This window comes from Drosophila erecta, unplaced genomic scaffold (genome assembly GCF_003286155.1).
Source record: "Drosophila erecta strain 14021-0224.00,06,07 unplaced genomic scaffold, DereRS2 tig00000283-arrow-arrow-pilon, whole genome shotgun sequence".
Lineage (NCBI taxonomy): Eukaryota > Metazoa > Arthropoda > Insecta > Diptera > Drosophilidae > Drosophila > Drosophila erecta.
The window spans coordinates 850395-867201 of NW_020825217.1; the positions used below are offsets into that span (position 1 = coordinate 850395).

Below are 16807 nucleotides of genomic sequence, written 5' to 3' on the forward strand. Positions count from 1 at the left end.
TCCGCCTCCGCCTCTCCGCCCCACAAATGCAGCAACAGAGTCGGTTGTCAATAACGTCAACAGTGTTGTTTGTTGCTCCATAAATTACCAGCGACAACAACAATGGCCGAAGGTCTGGGTGGATCGCAACCATTTTGTTATTGCAGCTGGTGACCCCGACATCCCGACATCCCACCACTCCACCTCCTCCTTTCGCCCTCTTCCAAGTGAAGCAGAAAAATCACCAAACATACGAAAAGTGGACAGTTGACGGCGCACTTTATGACTGTCCCCCTCTGCTGAGTTTTCCGCTTTTCCCCAGTTTTATCTTCCACCACTCGTCCTTCGCCATGAAAATATTTGTTGATTACATTCGCTTTGGCAGGGCATCATTCAACGAGCAAAAAGCCAGAGAAGCCAAGAGAAGCGAAGAAAGGGCAAGGGTTATTCCTGAAGTTATTCGCCTGACCGTAGATGAAGTGTACTTCGTTTTTAAAGGGCTCCCCCCCCCCCACCATAGGAACCTTTGCTGCATTACTTTCAAGTTGTTTGTGTTGTTTGATTTCTATTTCATTCCAATCAGGGTGATAATTTCCCCGCCGCCCCACGAAGCCACTGAGAACATGCGGAACTCAAAGGGCTCAAAGTTGATTTTTCCATCCAAGACTGTTTGTGCCGCGAAAGAAAACGAAAACAAAAATATATTCCCCAGACGGATGTGCAATGCCAATCCAAATAATGCTTTACACCATTCAAAGCCAATCAAAAGCATATTACGCATACGCCACCGTTTCCACATGGAAACAGTCGGCAGCGAAGGAAGGCGGCCATCAGCCAGACATCAAAATGCATAAAAATGTTGCGCTAAACTTTATTCACAGGCAGCCGCAGTCGCAGTCGCAGCCGCAGGGCAAATGAAATATAAAAATGCATTTGGAAATGCGCTCAAAAACACAAAAAAAAGAAGAAAAAGAAAATGGTAAACGAGGAAAATGTCGGAAATGCTACAAACAGACAGCAGGGCGGCAGGAAAGAGAAAATTTCGGAAGCGCGGAAAGAAATATGATAATCAAGGCTTACAAGCTGGAAAACAGGGCTGAGAACTACATGAAATGGGTACTACATGAAATTGATTTTCTCCCACTTTTGGGCCAGAAATCGTATGAAACCGAACTGAAATAATTACGACGTTGAACCGAGAACACCTAGGACTGTTTGCATTCGATCAAAAGCCGTGTTCTAGCCCTCGCATCAATGGAAATGCTTTCCGGAATGCAATTCACCCAGCATTTCCTGTAGCCCAACTACGAGTATGTATGTACATCTTCGCCGCAGCGCAGCAACTGAGTTGCGAAATGTTTATCCTTTCAGTTTTGGCGTCGACATCGTAATGTTGGAAATGTTATTGTTAAATGTTAGTTTTGTTATGCAAACACACACATACTCCGCCAGCGGGGGAGGGGTGCGGAGGGGGGCTTTTCAGGGACTGTGAAAATATGAATAGTCAAAGTCGAAGTCGGCCATATGTTCGCTCCAACTTTATCCCACAAAGCATTCGAAAAAAGCCAAACGGGAAAGTTGCAGCAGCGACTGCAGGCTGGGTGGTGGGTGGTGTTTTCATGTTTTCATGTTTTCCTTCTGCGTACACAGAGAGAAACCTCGCCTCACATTGCGGAGCGAATCTTTCCTTTTAATGTGGCTAGGAGTGGGCATCCCCGAACAAGAGACCCGCATTTTCTCTCAGTGCGCGTGTGTGGGTGTGTGGGAGCGCTAATGGGAAATTATATTGCCCGAGCCGAGAACGAGGGGGAACGTGGCGGAAACTCGTGGCACGTCTTGCGCTTTAAGCTGCAACACCCAGAAAAAGGGAGCAGCAACAATGGCTGCATGGAAATGCAGTTTCCTCCGCGTGGAAACCGATGTGCGAAAGGGGGCACCTAAGCTGCACTAGTCATACTGCAAATCGACCACGTCGAAATCTGTGTGCCCCAATCGTGCCGAGGGGGCAGAGGGGAAACAGATACCCAGCAGGACTGGGAAATGCCTGCCACTCTACCACTCTGCCGTTCCGCCACATGTTGTGGCTTCGAAAAGTTTCACCGGCCCGCCGGCCTGTGTCTCCAAGAGAAAACAATGGAATAGAAATAATGAATAAATAAGCAATACGCATACGCCCCGTTCGCACTGCCACAAAAGCCAAGAGCACAGCTTTAACCTAACAATTGGGGCTGCAGTATCTGCGGCATGTTCTCCAGTTTCGCTTAATATGCAACGCCGTATGTGAAGTTATTGGCTAGTAGCCAGTAGTAGTTGCTGCTGCTCCTCAATCCTACACTGATTTTTCGAGATTGTGTGGCCTGTGCAATTGTGCATGGCCAGAACCATGGCGAGAGCCGAGGAAAGGCGTTGCTCCCAGAAGGGGCAGTACCTGTCAGTCGGGGCTCCATTAATAACACCCTGCTGGAGCTTTTGACAAATGAGCGAGTCCAAAGCGAAAGACTTCATTTCACGTGCTCAGCTCGCACGGAGAAACAGCTTGCTGCAATTTGTAATTTCTGCGATATTAAATATCAAGAGTAGTATATCCAGTAGTTGCTCTCAAATTGATTCACCATGAGTTTCTCTCTGTGCAGAAACTATGAAACTGCGTAGTCCGAACGCGTTAACAATGTAATCCATATTTTGCTGCTTGATTGCCGGCAAATTGAAAATGTCAAGTGCACACATATCCGGGGAAAAGCTGGGGAAAACACGGGCTTCCTTTTCGCGGAGGCTCCGCCTAAATACACGTTTCATAACACGCAGTTTCGAGTGCTCATCATGAAGTTGGATGACCACGAACACTCCTCACATATAATTGCTCCATTGTGACCGACCATCCTAGCGAATGACCCGTTCCATCAGATACTCCAGATACTCCACATCCGATATCCAGCGATATCCGCTGGATGGAGGGCAACCAGTCAGCCAGTACAGCAAATTTAGACAGAAACTTCACGGCTGCTTTATCAAATATTTAACTCGCTTTTCATTGTCTGTCGGTGCTGCTTGTTGCTGGTTTTTGTGGGCTGCCATCGGTTGTTTATATGCATAAATTTTATTACACATATGCTTTTTATGCGGCACAACAATGCCAGCGCAAGTTAATGCAACATAAAATTTTCATTTTTTATTTATCTGTTTGCCCTTTTTTGTTCGGCTCTGTTTTTGACTTTTTCCGAGCTCCCTTGAGGGAAACCCACGAAATCAAAGGAGAATAAAATAAAGCACAAAACAAACGAACAGTGGGCCACTCACACTGCAAGGGTCGACTGCTCGGACACCCTAGAAAACACATGCAAACATATACAGGGGAACGACGATAGTGCTCTGTTCTTTTCCTGAACTTCATCAGCCTGCTTGATGGAAAACCACAGTGGTTTCAATGGCTCGGCCGCATATTCCCCAAGTGATACCCTGGAGGAGCGGGAACAAAAAGCCTCGCAATAAAACTGCCACACACATAGCACATGGCATAAACCGCAGGCGGGAGCCACGCCCCCTCACCCACACACACTCGTATATCAGAAATATGCTAAATCAGCATATTTGCGAGTTTATTTACAAGGACATTTATAAAAATTTACGGGCGTGCCGTAAATTGCAGCCGCCGGGCAGGTCTTGAGATTTATGCGTCGACGATTATATCAGAAGGGGTGAGGTTAAAGGTTGCAGGCCTACCGAGTCGACGTGGCCCAGCTCGTTTGCACTTGAGAGACACAGCCACAGTGAATGTTAAGCGGTGTTAAGCGAACCCTTTAAAGCAGGCAATCCTGTTGAAGGCAATGCCTGAGAATGCCATCAGCCTCTGAGGGGGTCAGGAGTGGCATCTTCTGCTCGGAAGAGTGATCAGCCAACTTCATCGAATAAATATGCAACGATTTGTGCGGTTCGAGGCTTCTTGTTCTGTATTCTTCTTCTATGTTGCAGCAATAGAAAAATAGCTTCCACGATTGAACCATAACCAGTTCGCCTGGATAATGAAGTCAGCATCATTTATTTGCATACCCAGTCCCCTTTCACCTTTGCGAGTCTGTGCGGCAATTAAACTTCAATTGCAGCGGGGTGTGGGCACAGGCGGTTGCTCCAGGGATACAGCTTTTTTAATTAAACTTTGCTGCACTCCGCACTCTGCCCAATCCTCGAGCCCTCGAATCGCATTCACTCCGAAATTGATGGTTTTAATTAGGCATCGGAGCCGCTGAAATGACACTTTATGCGTGGCACAGGGCACAGGGATCCAGATACAGATCCAGATACAAATCCTTATCGCTATAAATTAATTGAAGCTGGCGTACGGCGGTCGGCTTCAGTGACCAGCAACGCAGAAAAACTTTGGAAAATGCCCAAAGTCCATTTCGGGGCTAACCCTGAAATCAGACCATTTTCCAGGCCCACATTCAGTTAACCCTTTCCGACGTTCTTTTCCCACTTATTTTCATTCCGAGCACTTGTAGGCATAAAAGGATGTCTTAGACTCACGCGCCGTCCTTTGAATGAAAGCAAACGTTGGAACTTTTCATTCCACCCCGCGAAAACTAAAAGATTCGATCAAGTGATGAGTAGAGTAGTTACAAAAAGAACCTGGTCAGCAGCTTTTTTAAGAGCCTCCTAGCACATATCGTCTGCAATAGGTACCTCCAAGTCCATCACCTGGTCTTCAGAAGGTTACCGTATTTTTTCGCCTTGACTGCTTCAATTGCCATGAAATTTATGTGCCGTCGCTCAGCGTGAACTTGATGCGCATAAATCCACATGAAACGGATATTAAAAAGCATGAAACGACCCATCCCCCATCTCCATCCTCCATCCTAACCCTCCCACATCCGTATTGACTATGTATTATGTAGCTGATTGACTCGGATCTGTGTTGCTGGCCTGAAATATGAGCTTATAAATTGACAGCGGGCAGCGGAATGCTCAGGCTCGTGCGCCTCATTTCCAAACTCCGGGTTTGTTTGGCTGTCTAACGGCGGTGGGTTATGTTTTAGCTGGGCTCTTGGCACACAAGAGTCCTTTGTCCTGGCCGCCGGACACAAGACCTCTGTTCCCGACCGGATAATTGGTATTCTGTTTGGAAGGCAGCAAGCGACGGGCCACGTTACTGGTCACTTTGGGTTGTGGCAACGAAGGGTTAAGGGCAGCATGTTTATGAGTAAGAGGTACGAGGTAAGAGTATGAATAAATAGAGGGAGTAATCCATTGTTAATCGAATCCCAACCAACCAAGAACCCATTGAGCATTGTTTAGGCTTAGAAGCACCCAAAATGCATGCTTAAAGCAATCATTCAAAGTGATCGACTGCATATATACGAGTATGCAAATACTGGATAAGCCAATCGATTATTCACAACGAATTCCCCCATCGAGCTGCACTAATCTGCAGAAAAACCTTGACCATTGCACAGCTGCCAAGGATGCGAAGGACTCGCAGCCGGACGTCGGGGCCTAATGGCCTCATAAATATGCAGCACGAAGCTGAAGGACGAAGGATGAACTCCACCTGAGAGGCAGGACCTGGCCAAATGATTTCCCTGACTCCATGGCAATTCAATTCAATTCGGCTTACTGTCAGTTGTATCTGTAAGTGGCATTTCCATCTCGAAGAGAAGATCCTTCCAGCCTGCTGCCGTTGGCATATTTGATTTTGTAATTTGCATTTGATAAGCGACTCTGAGCAGGACTTACCCCCGAAGTGAAGTCCTTGTCATTGTCCTGGCCTTGGCTACAGTTTCGCCTGAATTCCTGGGTTCTTGCCACCCCCTTTGGCAGCTCCAACTTGTTTTGTTTTAATTCCATTGAAATACATTTATCTATGCCAAAGCAGCTGGGAAAAACGCAGCCCAAACCAATTGGTTCAGTTGTTGTTTGTCTTGAATTCCATTATTTAGCCTCGTTTTTGTGGTGAACTCACAAAGATTTGCCGTTTAGCGCACATCAACAGTGTTGGCGTATGTGTGTATAATAATATTGTTTATTCTGAATTCTCGTCACACAGCAACTAAAACGAAATGATAACGAAAATATTCGAAATGAAACCCAAGATTCTTAAATATTACTTAAAAATAGTCATAATATAATCATAAATAAACTGATTTATCACAATTTCGGAAACAAGGATTAAAATATACATATTCGAAGTTGAAAGAACGTTCGGGTAATAATTAATCAAGGCAAAACAGTAAAAACTCTATATTAAATTTTAAATTCAAACAATCGTATCCAAATTTGGCAAACACGTTAACTTTGAGTTCCTTTTTCGGGGCGCTTTTTCACGTGGATGATGTGTCAGATGCTTTGATGGTTCCTTAGCCTAGAACATTCAGTTTGCTTTCATATATATAGATAAATATGAATTACAACGAGTAGATTAAGATCTATATCAACTAGTAAGTTGTACTTGCATTAGTACTTGTATTAGAATAACATGAAGGGAAGACCCTCGGACTTCGGAGACTATGAGCACCCTTGCAAAATATGTTATCTGCTATGCCACATGTTAGTAATATGAATAGTGTAGACATTCGCATTCTCATTACGAAGCAGTAACTGTGCAAGGGTATTTAAATTTGTGTATGTAAAGGACCCAGTCGGCTTCATCACGTTAAAACAAGCGCGCGTTTCATCTGAAAAAAAAAACAAAAAAAAATGTAGGATTTGTACTTTTGAACTGTAACCAAACTCACCTTTTTGATTTAAGGTCCATTCGACCCTTAAACTTCTCTGAGCAAAGTCTGTGTTGTATTGTAAAATGCACTTCTATATGCTTAAGGGGGAAGTCCAACTGTCAAACTGCAGCTAAAAGGTTTGAAGATCAAATGTTTGAAGAAATGTTTCTTTCGAGACAGAGAAGTCCAACGCGCTCTCATTTTAGCCGATGGGAGGTGCATTCTTGGTTAATACTGTGTGCATATAGGAAGTTTATATATATGAGGCAGCATTCGCCTGCTGGTGCCTGGTGGCTCGTCTGTCGACAACTTAAAAACAATAGCAATACATCCGTTTTTGTCTCGCTCATTCTGATGTCTCGCTGTTATCTGTGTGGGGCCGGGGTCTGTCGAGGATCGCTCATCAGGCGGTGCAGGGGTGCGACGATCGATGGGAGATGGATAAGTGATAAGTGGATTATGTCATTCGGCGCTGCCAACCGCTACTGCCGCATTACGTGCTACGTCCGATTTGCAACCAGGCGAGCAACAACTGCAATGCCGGCTGGAGCAGCACCAGTTTTCAGATATCTGTATTGATATTGATCCGCGTGAGAAACTCGCCGTGCGAATCGGCCTTAGCGCGTATGATCTCCAGCAACAGTTCGCGCGACAAGGCGGCTATTTTCGGCAGCCTTGCGACCTTCGCAAAGTCTTTGACGATCAGGCTTAGAGCGTATTCCTTAATATCATAGATCTTTGTGATGTCTGAAGCCTCCAGCGTCTGCAGCACATTCTCGAACGTTATGTTGTGCTCCAGGGAGTATTTGCAGAATGCGTGGAGTCGATTGTTGGCAAGGCCATAAAAGCACGGCGCCTGGAAGAGATAGAGTGCATCCTGCGGCGGCATCTTCGTCTCGCCGTAGTAGATGTAGCGCAGTAGGGATTGGAACGCCTCAAGTGAGGGAGAAATTTCGCCAATTTGGATCTGGGTGAAAGCGAAATTGCATGTTATTTGGGAACAACAACGGCGTTCAACAGTTTAAGGGCGCATAATAATTTCACGAGACTTATTTAACAAGCACGGGTTTCTACAAATTGTACAACTCACATTGACTGTGTTGTCCGGTGGCATAAAGGATCTGAACATGCCCTGAAAGTAGGTGCATCGCGATGACAACACTGACTTGTGAGCTGGTATTACGTGATCTTCCAGCACAAGGCTTATGTCGCAGAAATCTTTGCCAGTGGACTCCAGAAAGGCGCACAGATCGACCTCCAAAGTGGTTCCTGCTCAAAAAATATTGCTTCAGCTAATAATTTGTGAACTATCGACGAACCGTACCTATACTGCCTATAAAACTGGTATCTATCACCAACTTGCTGGGATGCAGGCGCTTGCGGATGATCTCGACCAGCAGAGGCTTGTCCAAATCGCTGAATTCACTGGACATGACCACCTCTGTGAAGTTCTCCTCCTTGACAATGAACTGCATGCAGTGATCCTTAATGATCTTAATGCTGTGTTGGGGAGTGTTTACACAAATTAGTTTCATTTACAAATGATCCAAAGGCTATGTATGCTCTCACTTGTTCTTATCCGCATTGTATAGCGCCTCCAGCACGTTGAGCTTGTTAATCTTGTAGTCCAAATACTGGATACAGCCGTGGGCCAGCCGCGGCATGGCGAACAAACAGGCAAGTTGGTAAATATCTGTGATCAGAATGATGATGTTCTTACTGTACGTGTCCTTCAAGTCAATGCGATCGGTGTAAATGTAGTTTAATATGATTTCAAAGGCCTCTGGGGAGGCGTTGGACAGTCGCACCTCCAACATGGGCCCGCGGTCCCCGCCCGCGCCCGTATTCAGAGCCAGGGCATCTACCTGGCCCACCCCGTAGACCTCCTCCAAGTGCTGCTGGCGTGCCTCCCGGGAAGACAAAATTTTGTTCCTCAGATACTTCGAACGCGCCGCCACAAAGGCGATGTGTGCCAGGATGCGAATCTCCTCTGCTCCAACGATGAACTGAATGTCGCAGAACTGTTTTTCGAGGAAGAACTTCCCAAAGTCATCGCGCAGCGTGCACTTCGGGTACGAGGAGAACTGGAAGCGATAGGTGTCGCCTCTTCTCACACTATTGTCCACGGTTCCGCCGAATATATACATGGCATCGCAGATGACGGCCGAGGCATGGAACACCCTACCCGAGGGCACATCCGAATTCTGTTCCGGCTGGATGACGGACCAGACCTGCGAGTCCAGGTCGTAGCAGTGCAGATTGTTGGGCAGCGTTGAGTCCGCCGATCCCCCGAAGACATACAGGAACCGATCGTGATGCACCATCGTGTGGCCATATCGTCGAGAGGGCGGAGCTGAGGTAGCGCCTCGCAAGACGGGCTCATTGGAAATGCGGCGCCAAGTGCGAGTCTTGAAGTGGAACTCAAACAACGAGTTCGTTATCTGCAAGCCACTCTGTCCCGAGAAGACGTACATGGCGTCTCTGGCCACAGCCACGGGGAAATTGCAACAGGTGGGCGGACGATCGCCCAGCTGATCCACCTCCTCCCACTGATTTTCGCCGGTGAGGTCGAGCGTCCACATGTCGTTTAGCCGAGCATTGCCATCATAGCCCGCATAGATCCACATCTTGTTGTCATACACGGCTGCTCCGTGGGCGGATCGAGGAACCGGCTGACGTCTGGAGAACATCCATTCCACCCACATGGCGCTCTGGAACTTGTACTCGAACAGATCGTTCTTGTTAGTCAAGTTTGAGTTGGAGTGAATGTCGCCGGTGTAGCCGCCAAAGATAAACATCGAGCTGCCGGCCACCACCGCCGAGTGATGGTATCGCGGAGCAGGCGGAGTTCCTGTTGCACATGCGCGGCCCCAAGACTTGTCCTTAACGCCGAAGCGAATCAGGTCATTCAGCATGTTTTTGCCGTTGTCGCCGCCAAATACAAACATCGCATCCTTGTAGGCCACCACTGTATGCTTGCTTCGCCTGAGTCGGAAAAAAGGGATAGGGAATATAGACATTTTCAGCAATATGGCTTCACCACTCACTTGGCGCCCACGAACTCGGCGCATTCGAGCATCCTGGTCCACTGATGCGTGGCCGTGTAGGAGGTGAAGTCCACGTTCAGGGCATTGCAGCTGTAGCTGCCCGGAGAAGTGGCCTTTCCGCTTCCACTGCCACTTCCACTGCTGGCATTGCTTGCCGCGTCGTAAGCCATCCCGCATCCCGATCCGCCAGGTCCGCTGCTGCAGCTGCTGCCCGGAGGATGTGAGGAGGAGGCCGCTCCTCCACCGCTATTCCCTCTAGAGCTTCTCATTGAACTGGACATGGACATTCGGAGATTCGCCCGTATGTGCTGGGCGTCCAAGCAGCCGGCGGTGGAGGCGCTTTTCCTCGCCTTGTTCCGTTTGCCCGACTTGGAGGAGCTGCGCGAGAAGAAACCCTCGTTCTGCGGACTCGAATTCTGGCTGGGATTCTGCTGATTGGCAGCTGCCACACAGGCGGGGCAATAGAGAATTTCGGCAGGAGTGCTGGCTCCACTGCTGTTGGCCAGTCCTCTGTCCCTGTCGCGATCCCGTTCAAATCCACCTCCGCCGCCGGCCCCGGTCACAAATCCGCACACCGCACTCAACCCACTGGAAATCGAACTGGAGCCCAGCCCACAACTAGCACGCCCGCTTCCGCTGGTGCTCCTGCTCCCAGAGGCGCTTCCTCCTGCTCCACCTCCTCCTCCGCCGCCTCCGCCACCGCCTCTTTCCGTGGATGCCACACCAACGCCTCCGCTGATCGACTTCAGCATTAATTCATCACACGCTGGAAGGATCCTCCGTCGTCGTCCTCCTTGTGTGCAATCGTAGTCAGGTTCTCACAAATTGCTGATTTTATATACAGTTGTATACATTTGCAGCTGAACTCCTAGTTGTTATCGGTTATCGATAACGCAACAGTATAGCCTTGGGTTTTGGTATATTCTACACCATTCGGTATATTTCAAATATATGCTTCTAATATATTTTCTTGTAGCCCTATAATTCCCAACTAGTTCTAGGGAAGACGGTAAGGCATGTCTTCTAATTTAGAGTCACAAAATATTCCAAGTCATCTTTCTTACCGTTCGAGCAGTGAGTGTAGTGTATGTACCGGTGTATGTATGTATGTATGTATGTATGTATGTATGTATGTATGTATGTACGTATGTATGTACGTATGTATGTACGTATGTATGTACGTATGTATGTATATATGTATGTATGTATATATGTATGTATATATGTATGTATGCATGCATGTATGTATGTATGTATGTATGTAGTGCATTTGTTACTTGCACAAAGTAGTAAAAATTGTTTTAATTAAAGCCTGAAGAATGTTTAACTTACTCTCGGACACATAGTTATTGCCGCTTTTAATATTTGTTTGGGAAACATATTTTCTTGTAGCCCTATAATTTCCATTATAGTAAGGCATGTCTTCTAATTTAGAGTCACAAAATATTCCAAGTAATCTCTCTTACCGATCGAGTAGTGCGTGTAGTGTATATGTTCTTAAGTGTGATTACTTGCAAGATCACACAGGCATCCCTCTTGAACAAATAACCAGGCAAATGTTATTCATACAAGTGTTTGAAATGTTATATTTATTTTAAAATATTTATTCATAAAAAAAATTTAAAATACAATAAAAATTCTTGTTAAGAAATTGATTACCCTACACTGAAAGAGATATATATTTTTATGTTTATTCGCCAATTTAGCCTTTTTGCGGACAGATCTGTCCTGTTTATTACTGCGTCATCCGGAAAAAATGTCAAACAGCCCTAGCCCGGAAATCTGTCCCTTTTTAAGTTTTTCTATCCGAAAATCTGTCCTTTTTAGGCAATGTTAGATTTTTAAAAAAATTTAATTGGTATAATTCCACATTTTTTTGTTTGCAAACTATGTGACATCTCTTTTAAGCAAAATGTTATCGATATTGTGTGTAATCGTATGAATATCGAACTCACTTTGTCAAATTGCCTAAAGAAGAAAAATATTGGCATCACTGACACACACACACAAACGCACGAAAGATTTAAATGCACCGGAACCGTTATAACGGTAGAAACCGTTAACTTGACAATTCAAAAAAAGCACTTGGAATTCAACTTAAACTTAAATGCAGACTTAAATACGTAGGATAGCAGTGCGCCGCCTATTTGAATGTGGGGCAGGCGCGTACCCAGGTGTCTCTTTGGACTTTCGATCTTTTATAATGTACAGACTCACCAGGTTCTTTTGCCACTGGCCGCCGACGAGATTTCCCTCGCACAATTCGGAGTTCATTTTGGTTGCTTGCTGCAAGGACGTCATGATAAATTCGCACAAAAACAAGCACAACGATTTCCAGCTACCCGTCTAACTAACAAACACTTCGCACGTTAAAAGACTGCGCCAAAACTGAAACTGAACTTCAAGTGACGCTTCCAGTAGGTGCGCGGTATGTTTTTGGTATATGAGCAAAAGCCAAAGTGCCAACACAGCGGACGGTATTTATGGGTGCAAGCTCTCTGGTCACACTGACCAAAACAAAAACATTGAATAGTATTTGTATCCATGATAAATTGTTAAACTAAATTAAGGTCGACTCAGGACAATGGCCAGCGGATCCAGGACGACCATTTTGCCGCAGTCAAAGGAGGCGCTCCTGAAGTCCTACAATGCGCGTCTCAAAGACGACGTGCGCAGCATGCTGGAGAACTTTGAAGGTAAATGCAGCAAGTGGACCACCGGCAATAGATTATAATACCATTATCTCCCATAGAAATCCTCAAGTTGGCGCGCCGCGAGAGCCACAGCCAGATCTCGAAGACCACGCAGTGCGAACAGGATGCCCTGGAAATGCAGGTCCGCGCGGCCAATATGGGTGAGTAAATCCACAGCGCGGGAATCAGATTCGAGCCGTATCCTCCATGCATCCCGCTTTATAGTTCGTGCTGGCGAGTCCCTAATGAAGCTGGTGGCCGATCTGAAGCAGTACCTCATCCTCAACGATTTTCACTCGGTCAACGAGGCCATCACGAACAATTCGCAGCTGTTTAGGAACACGCAAAGCGAGTGCGACAAGAAGCTAATGAAGCTGAGAGACGAAATGGCCATGGACCTGTACGACCTGGAGGAGGAGTACTACACCAGCATTTTTAAGTAGCGCTACGGCTCATCTTATACTTGAATTAATTTTGGCCAAATTGTACAATTTAGTAACAAATCAATTGTAATTTTTGTTTAGTAAACCGCATATCGTGTCGCATTCACAAAACCTGCTCCTGTTCCGCCTCCGAGGATAGGGAGCAACTGTCCGGAGTGGCCGCGCTCAGGCTGTCCACCAGGTCGCCCGTGTAGAAGAGGACCGCCTTCGGAACGATTTGGGTGCGCAGCAGGAAGCCCACTTCGAAATCATTGCCCAGGATCAGCTTAGTCTTTTCATCCGCAAGCGACAAGTCCAAGGCCTGCGGTGGAGCAAAGAAGCGGAAAAAGGACTCTCTAGGAATCACCTTGGTGACGCGGCGGGCTCTGTTTCTTCGCCTGCTCTCCACCGTTTGGAGCGTGAGATTGGACCCATCGCGCCAGTGGATGTGGCAGCCTTCGCAGCGAACTATTTCGGGACCCTCGAACAGAAATGGATACTCTGGGTCCGCCGAGTGCTGCAGAAAGTAGCGCTTGGTCAGCAGCAGCGAAGAGTCGTGGAGGAAGCTGTTGGGCCGAAACTGAAAGATGACCGTGTAGCTATCCTGGTCGTAAGCCAGGCGCACATCCATTAGGCACTCCAGCAGCGGTTCATCGTGATCCTGGACCAGCTCCGAGAGCAGGGGCACGTTCTGGAAAACGGTCAGCCAGAAGCGTGGAACACCCACGGTAGTTGGCGAAACCGGAGCCAATTTTTGCCGCAACTGGCGCAGCTCCTCGTTGTTCCCAAAGTCCAAATACAGCGCATCCTGCGGGTCCTCAGGCCAGGACTTCTCCGTTTGGATCGGTGGCTCCACCGAACCCTCCAAAATATCCCGCCTGGCATCAAAAAGGGCGCAGCTCTGGCCGTAGAAACGTCGCTCCAGCTCGTAAACTTCCCGGAAGAACTGCTCCGAAATGCGCACCTGTTGCAGCTGATTGTGCCTGAGTGCCCGTATGCGGTTCTGCACGGGCTCCGCCAGTTGGCCGATCATGTGCCGCAGGAAGGCCTTCCGGCTGCGGGCAGGAAGGTCCGCCGGACTCAAAGCCGGCTCCGTGGACTCCGGAACATAGGTGCCTAGAGAGCGCACGGACTCGCTGATTCCGTCTGCCTTCGAGTCCGGGTGGCTTTCCCGCTGGTTAAGCTCCTGCGCGCTGTCAGCCATCTCAATCATTGTGCAATTCGGTGCAACAGCAACTTGAAAATTTGGGAATCTATGTTATAGCTCTACAACTTGACACTTTGCATGGAAGCTACTATGAGTTGAGTTGTACATGGCGTAGTTTGGGTCTAGAGAATACACCAAAGCTGTTCCTTGTCCTCCAAAGAAAGCTGCTTTGCGGGAACGAAAATTCGTTTGATGACGCCTTAGATTTGCCGAATAGCAGTCGCAATAACTGTGTAATCTATCCACTTCAGAGCTACGTGCATAATTAATGAACCCAATTTCTAAAAACAACGCATGATATGCCGATTGGCCGAATTCCGGGTAAATCGGTGTCCCATATCTGTCGGCGGCTGCCTTATCGAACAGATGCAGATCGGACATACTTGAGGGTCATGTCCGGGACTTAACGGCCCGGGACTAACGGGCCATAAATTGACATTGCGGCAGGTCGGAACTGAGCGGCAACATAATACTCCAATCCGCATAGTGTTTTTTGTGCTGAATACTTGTACTAAACCTATCTGGCACTCCGTCCGGCTCTTATCTGTGACACCTGGGCACTTAGTGCCTGGTCTTGACTTTTATTGGCCTGGCGGAGCGATAAGTTGGGCCCATTGTCTTCCAGCTGCCATAAACCGCGCTCGATACGCCACTATTTATTGGCAGAAAACCCGGAGTAGCTGTCCAATCTTATCCGTTCGTCTGCCGCATGCTAATTTATTGGCGACTAATCCTTACGGGGGGTCCAACTCCAGCACCGATTGCCATCGGTAATCTTCCTTATCGTCCCGAGTCCTCTAGATTGCAGCTGCACCCGATGGCCTCCAGTTGATACCAGTTGAATGATGGGATCAGCAGCCACTTCAGATGCTTTAAAGCCATTCAAAAACACTTTTATTCCGATAGGGTCCCCAAATATGTACATGCTATCTTAAACTGAAAACAGAAATGATGCCGCGGACTAGGATGCCTAGAAGACGAAGTCCACGTCCGCCCCCTCCTCCTCCAGCAACGTCAGGCTCCTCTCGAAGCGCTTGATGTCCCGGTACCAGCTGGGATCCCCGGAGGATATGTCCTGCGGCCTGCCGCCCTTGTGGCGATACAGGAACTCGGCGTGGCCCTGGCCGGAAACGCCGTTGACCGTGCAGGCCACAAACTGGTTGAACACCTTCGACTCCCAGTCGCCGCCCACGTACCGCACAGCGGAGGCCTCCACCTGGATCTGCACGAGATACTCGCGCTCCTCGGTGCGCACAATGAAGTTCTGGTGCTGCGGCGGGGTGCCCTTCTCGCCGTAGGAGTACAGCTCGAAATTGCTGCCGGTCAGCGGGTGATACTCGCCCGCGGGGCTGCACACGTAGCCCACCTTCAGGGAGGAGAGGAAGAAGGACGGCTGGCTGAGGCTGCCCACCACCATGCTGCTGCCGTCGTCCATGAAGAGGGCGAAGTACACGTACCGGTTGATGGAGCTCAGGCAGCGCTCGGTGCCGAAGCTGTGGTCCCGGAAGCCAACCATTTTCAGGGGCACTTGCCTACCAGCGAGGGTGACCTTGCCCGCCAGCTCGCCGTTCTGTTCGTAGTGGGTTCGCTTCTCCAGGATGTGGTTGACGCTCCGCAGCAGGCTGTAGAACTTCTCATTCCATGCCTCCCTGGCTATGGAGTCGGCTATCAGGGAGCTGCTCAGATCCCTGCTGTAGTCGAAGTGCTCGGCGGAGGAGCTTTCGAATCGGAGGTCCAAATCCACGGGCACGTTCTGCACCTCCGGCCCTTGACTCTTCAGCGCTCCGCAGTACTTTATGCGCCAAACCCTCATGGATGCCTCCTGGAAGACGTGGAAGCCTCCGCCCTGGAATTCGCTGCTCTCCGCTCCATCGTCGGTGGTGAAATGCACCATGTCGGGCAGGTTGGGGGAACTGAACAGGCCGCTTTCGGGAAGCCACAGGTACAGGGCCGCCTTCAGGACTCCGCGCCTCCTTCGCTCCAAGGTGACCAGCAGTTTCTGGCCGTCCTTGTTGGCGGCCATGAAGCTGACCACGTCGTAGCTCTTGGGGTCGTTGCTGAGCTGCTGCGGTCTGTCGACCTTGGCCAGGTGCTCCTCGGACCCGAGCAGCTCCTCGTTTCGGTGATAGATGCGGTACCTCAGGCGCCGAAGGACCAGCAAGGCGATCCAGTACTTCACCCGGTAAAAGAGGCCCTTCAGTGGGTACTTGTCGAAGATCAGTGGAGGCTTCAGGCCCAACAGCTTCAGCGCCACGGCCGCCAGGGCCATCAGAATGCCCAAGATCAGGCCGAGCACTGCGAGGATTATCATGTTTGTACCCCGAGATGTCGATGTCTATGTCGATGCCGATGTCGATCCCCGTCAGAAACGCTTCGTTAACCGATCCGCTTGGCCAACTGGACGCGACTGCGAGGCCACTGCAGCATGTGTGGGGAAATGGGCCTTGTGGCCACTTATCGCCACCCGATAAGCTGCAGTTAAACCCACTTTCGGCCCCACCCCCTCGGACTGGGCTTATCGAATCGGAATCGACGGGCTTTACGACGCTGCATGACTGGCTCGTAAATCTGGATCTGTCTGCGGTCGCAATTTCTGATTGATCCATTACCTGGATCGTCATCCAACGTGAGCGGCCGATAGCAATCTCTCCAGGTAGCCGTGTTGCAGGTTATCTGCTGGTGCAAAGTTCCACAGCGATTAGCCAAGATCGCCTGCTCCCGCTGGAGGAACCGGTTCTCCTGGAGCTGCGGG

At 48.7% G+C, this 16807-nt stretch overlaps 5 protein-coding genes across 8 annotated transcripts in view; 1 reads left to right on the forward strand and 4 right to left on the reverse strand.

The window, feature by feature from the left end:
* The window catches only part of LOC6555766 (uncharacterized protein CG43867), a 123039-nt gene extending 117144 nt beyond the window's left edge, over positions 1 to 5895 (reverse strand). For all 4 annotated transcript variants that reach the window (XM_026983112.1, XM_026983114.1, XM_026983115.1 and 1 more), the window contains exon 1: positions 5707 to 5895. In XM_026983112.1, coding sequence (XP_026838913.1) covers positions 5707 to 5729 — 23 coding nt within the window. In that variant the 5' untranslated portion in view covers positions 5730 to 5895. The remainder of the gene's footprint in view (positions 1 to 5706) is intronic.
* A 75-nt stretch (positions 5896 to 5970) lies between these two features.
* Positions 5971 to 10687, reverse strand: LOC6555608 (leucine-zipper-like transcriptional regulator 1). Its single transcript, XM_001982407.3, has 6 exons — positions 9734 to 10687; positions 8256 to 9671; positions 8011 to 8186; positions 7777 to 7955; positions 6705 to 7653; positions 5971 to 6644 (listed from the first exon to the last, which is right to left on the reverse strand). The coding sequence occupies exons 1-5, from the start codon at positions 10483 to 10485 to the stop codon at positions 7249 to 7251; spliced, it is 2928 nt and encodes a 975-aa protein (XP_001982443.3). The 5' UTR covers positions 10486 to 10687; the 3' UTR covers positions 5971 to 6644; positions 6705 to 7248.
* A 1510-nt stretch (positions 10688 to 12197) lies between these two features.
* LOC6555609 (mediator of RNA polymerase II transcription subunit 22) lies at positions 12198 to 12980 on the forward strand. Its single transcript, XM_001982408.3, has 3 exons — positions 12198 to 12429; positions 12486 to 12587; positions 12652 to 12980. The coding sequence occupies exons 1-3, from the start codon at positions 12318 to 12320 to the stop codon at positions 12867 to 12869; spliced, it is 432 nt and encodes a 143-aa protein (XP_001982444.1). The 5' UTR covers positions 12198 to 12317; the 3' UTR covers positions 12870 to 12980.
* LOC6555610 (nucleosome assembly protein 1-like 1) lies at positions 12883 to 14183 on the reverse strand. Its single transcript, XM_001982409.3, has one exon. The coding sequence runs from the start codon at positions 14059 to 14061 to the stop codon at positions 12973 to 12975; it is 1089 nt and encodes a 362-aa protein (XP_001982445.1). The 5' UTR covers positions 14062 to 14183; the 3' UTR covers positions 12883 to 12972.
* A 734-nt stretch (positions 14184 to 14917) lies between these two features.
* Positions 14918 to 16472, reverse strand: LOC6555611. The gene has a single exon (XM_001982410.3). The coding sequence runs from the start codon at positions 16364 to 16366 to the stop codon at positions 15026 to 15028; it is 1341 nt and encodes a 446-aa protein (XP_001982446.1). The 5' UTR covers positions 16367 to 16472; the 3' UTR covers positions 14918 to 15025.
* Between the last annotated feature and the right edge of the window lie 335 nt (positions 16473 to 16807).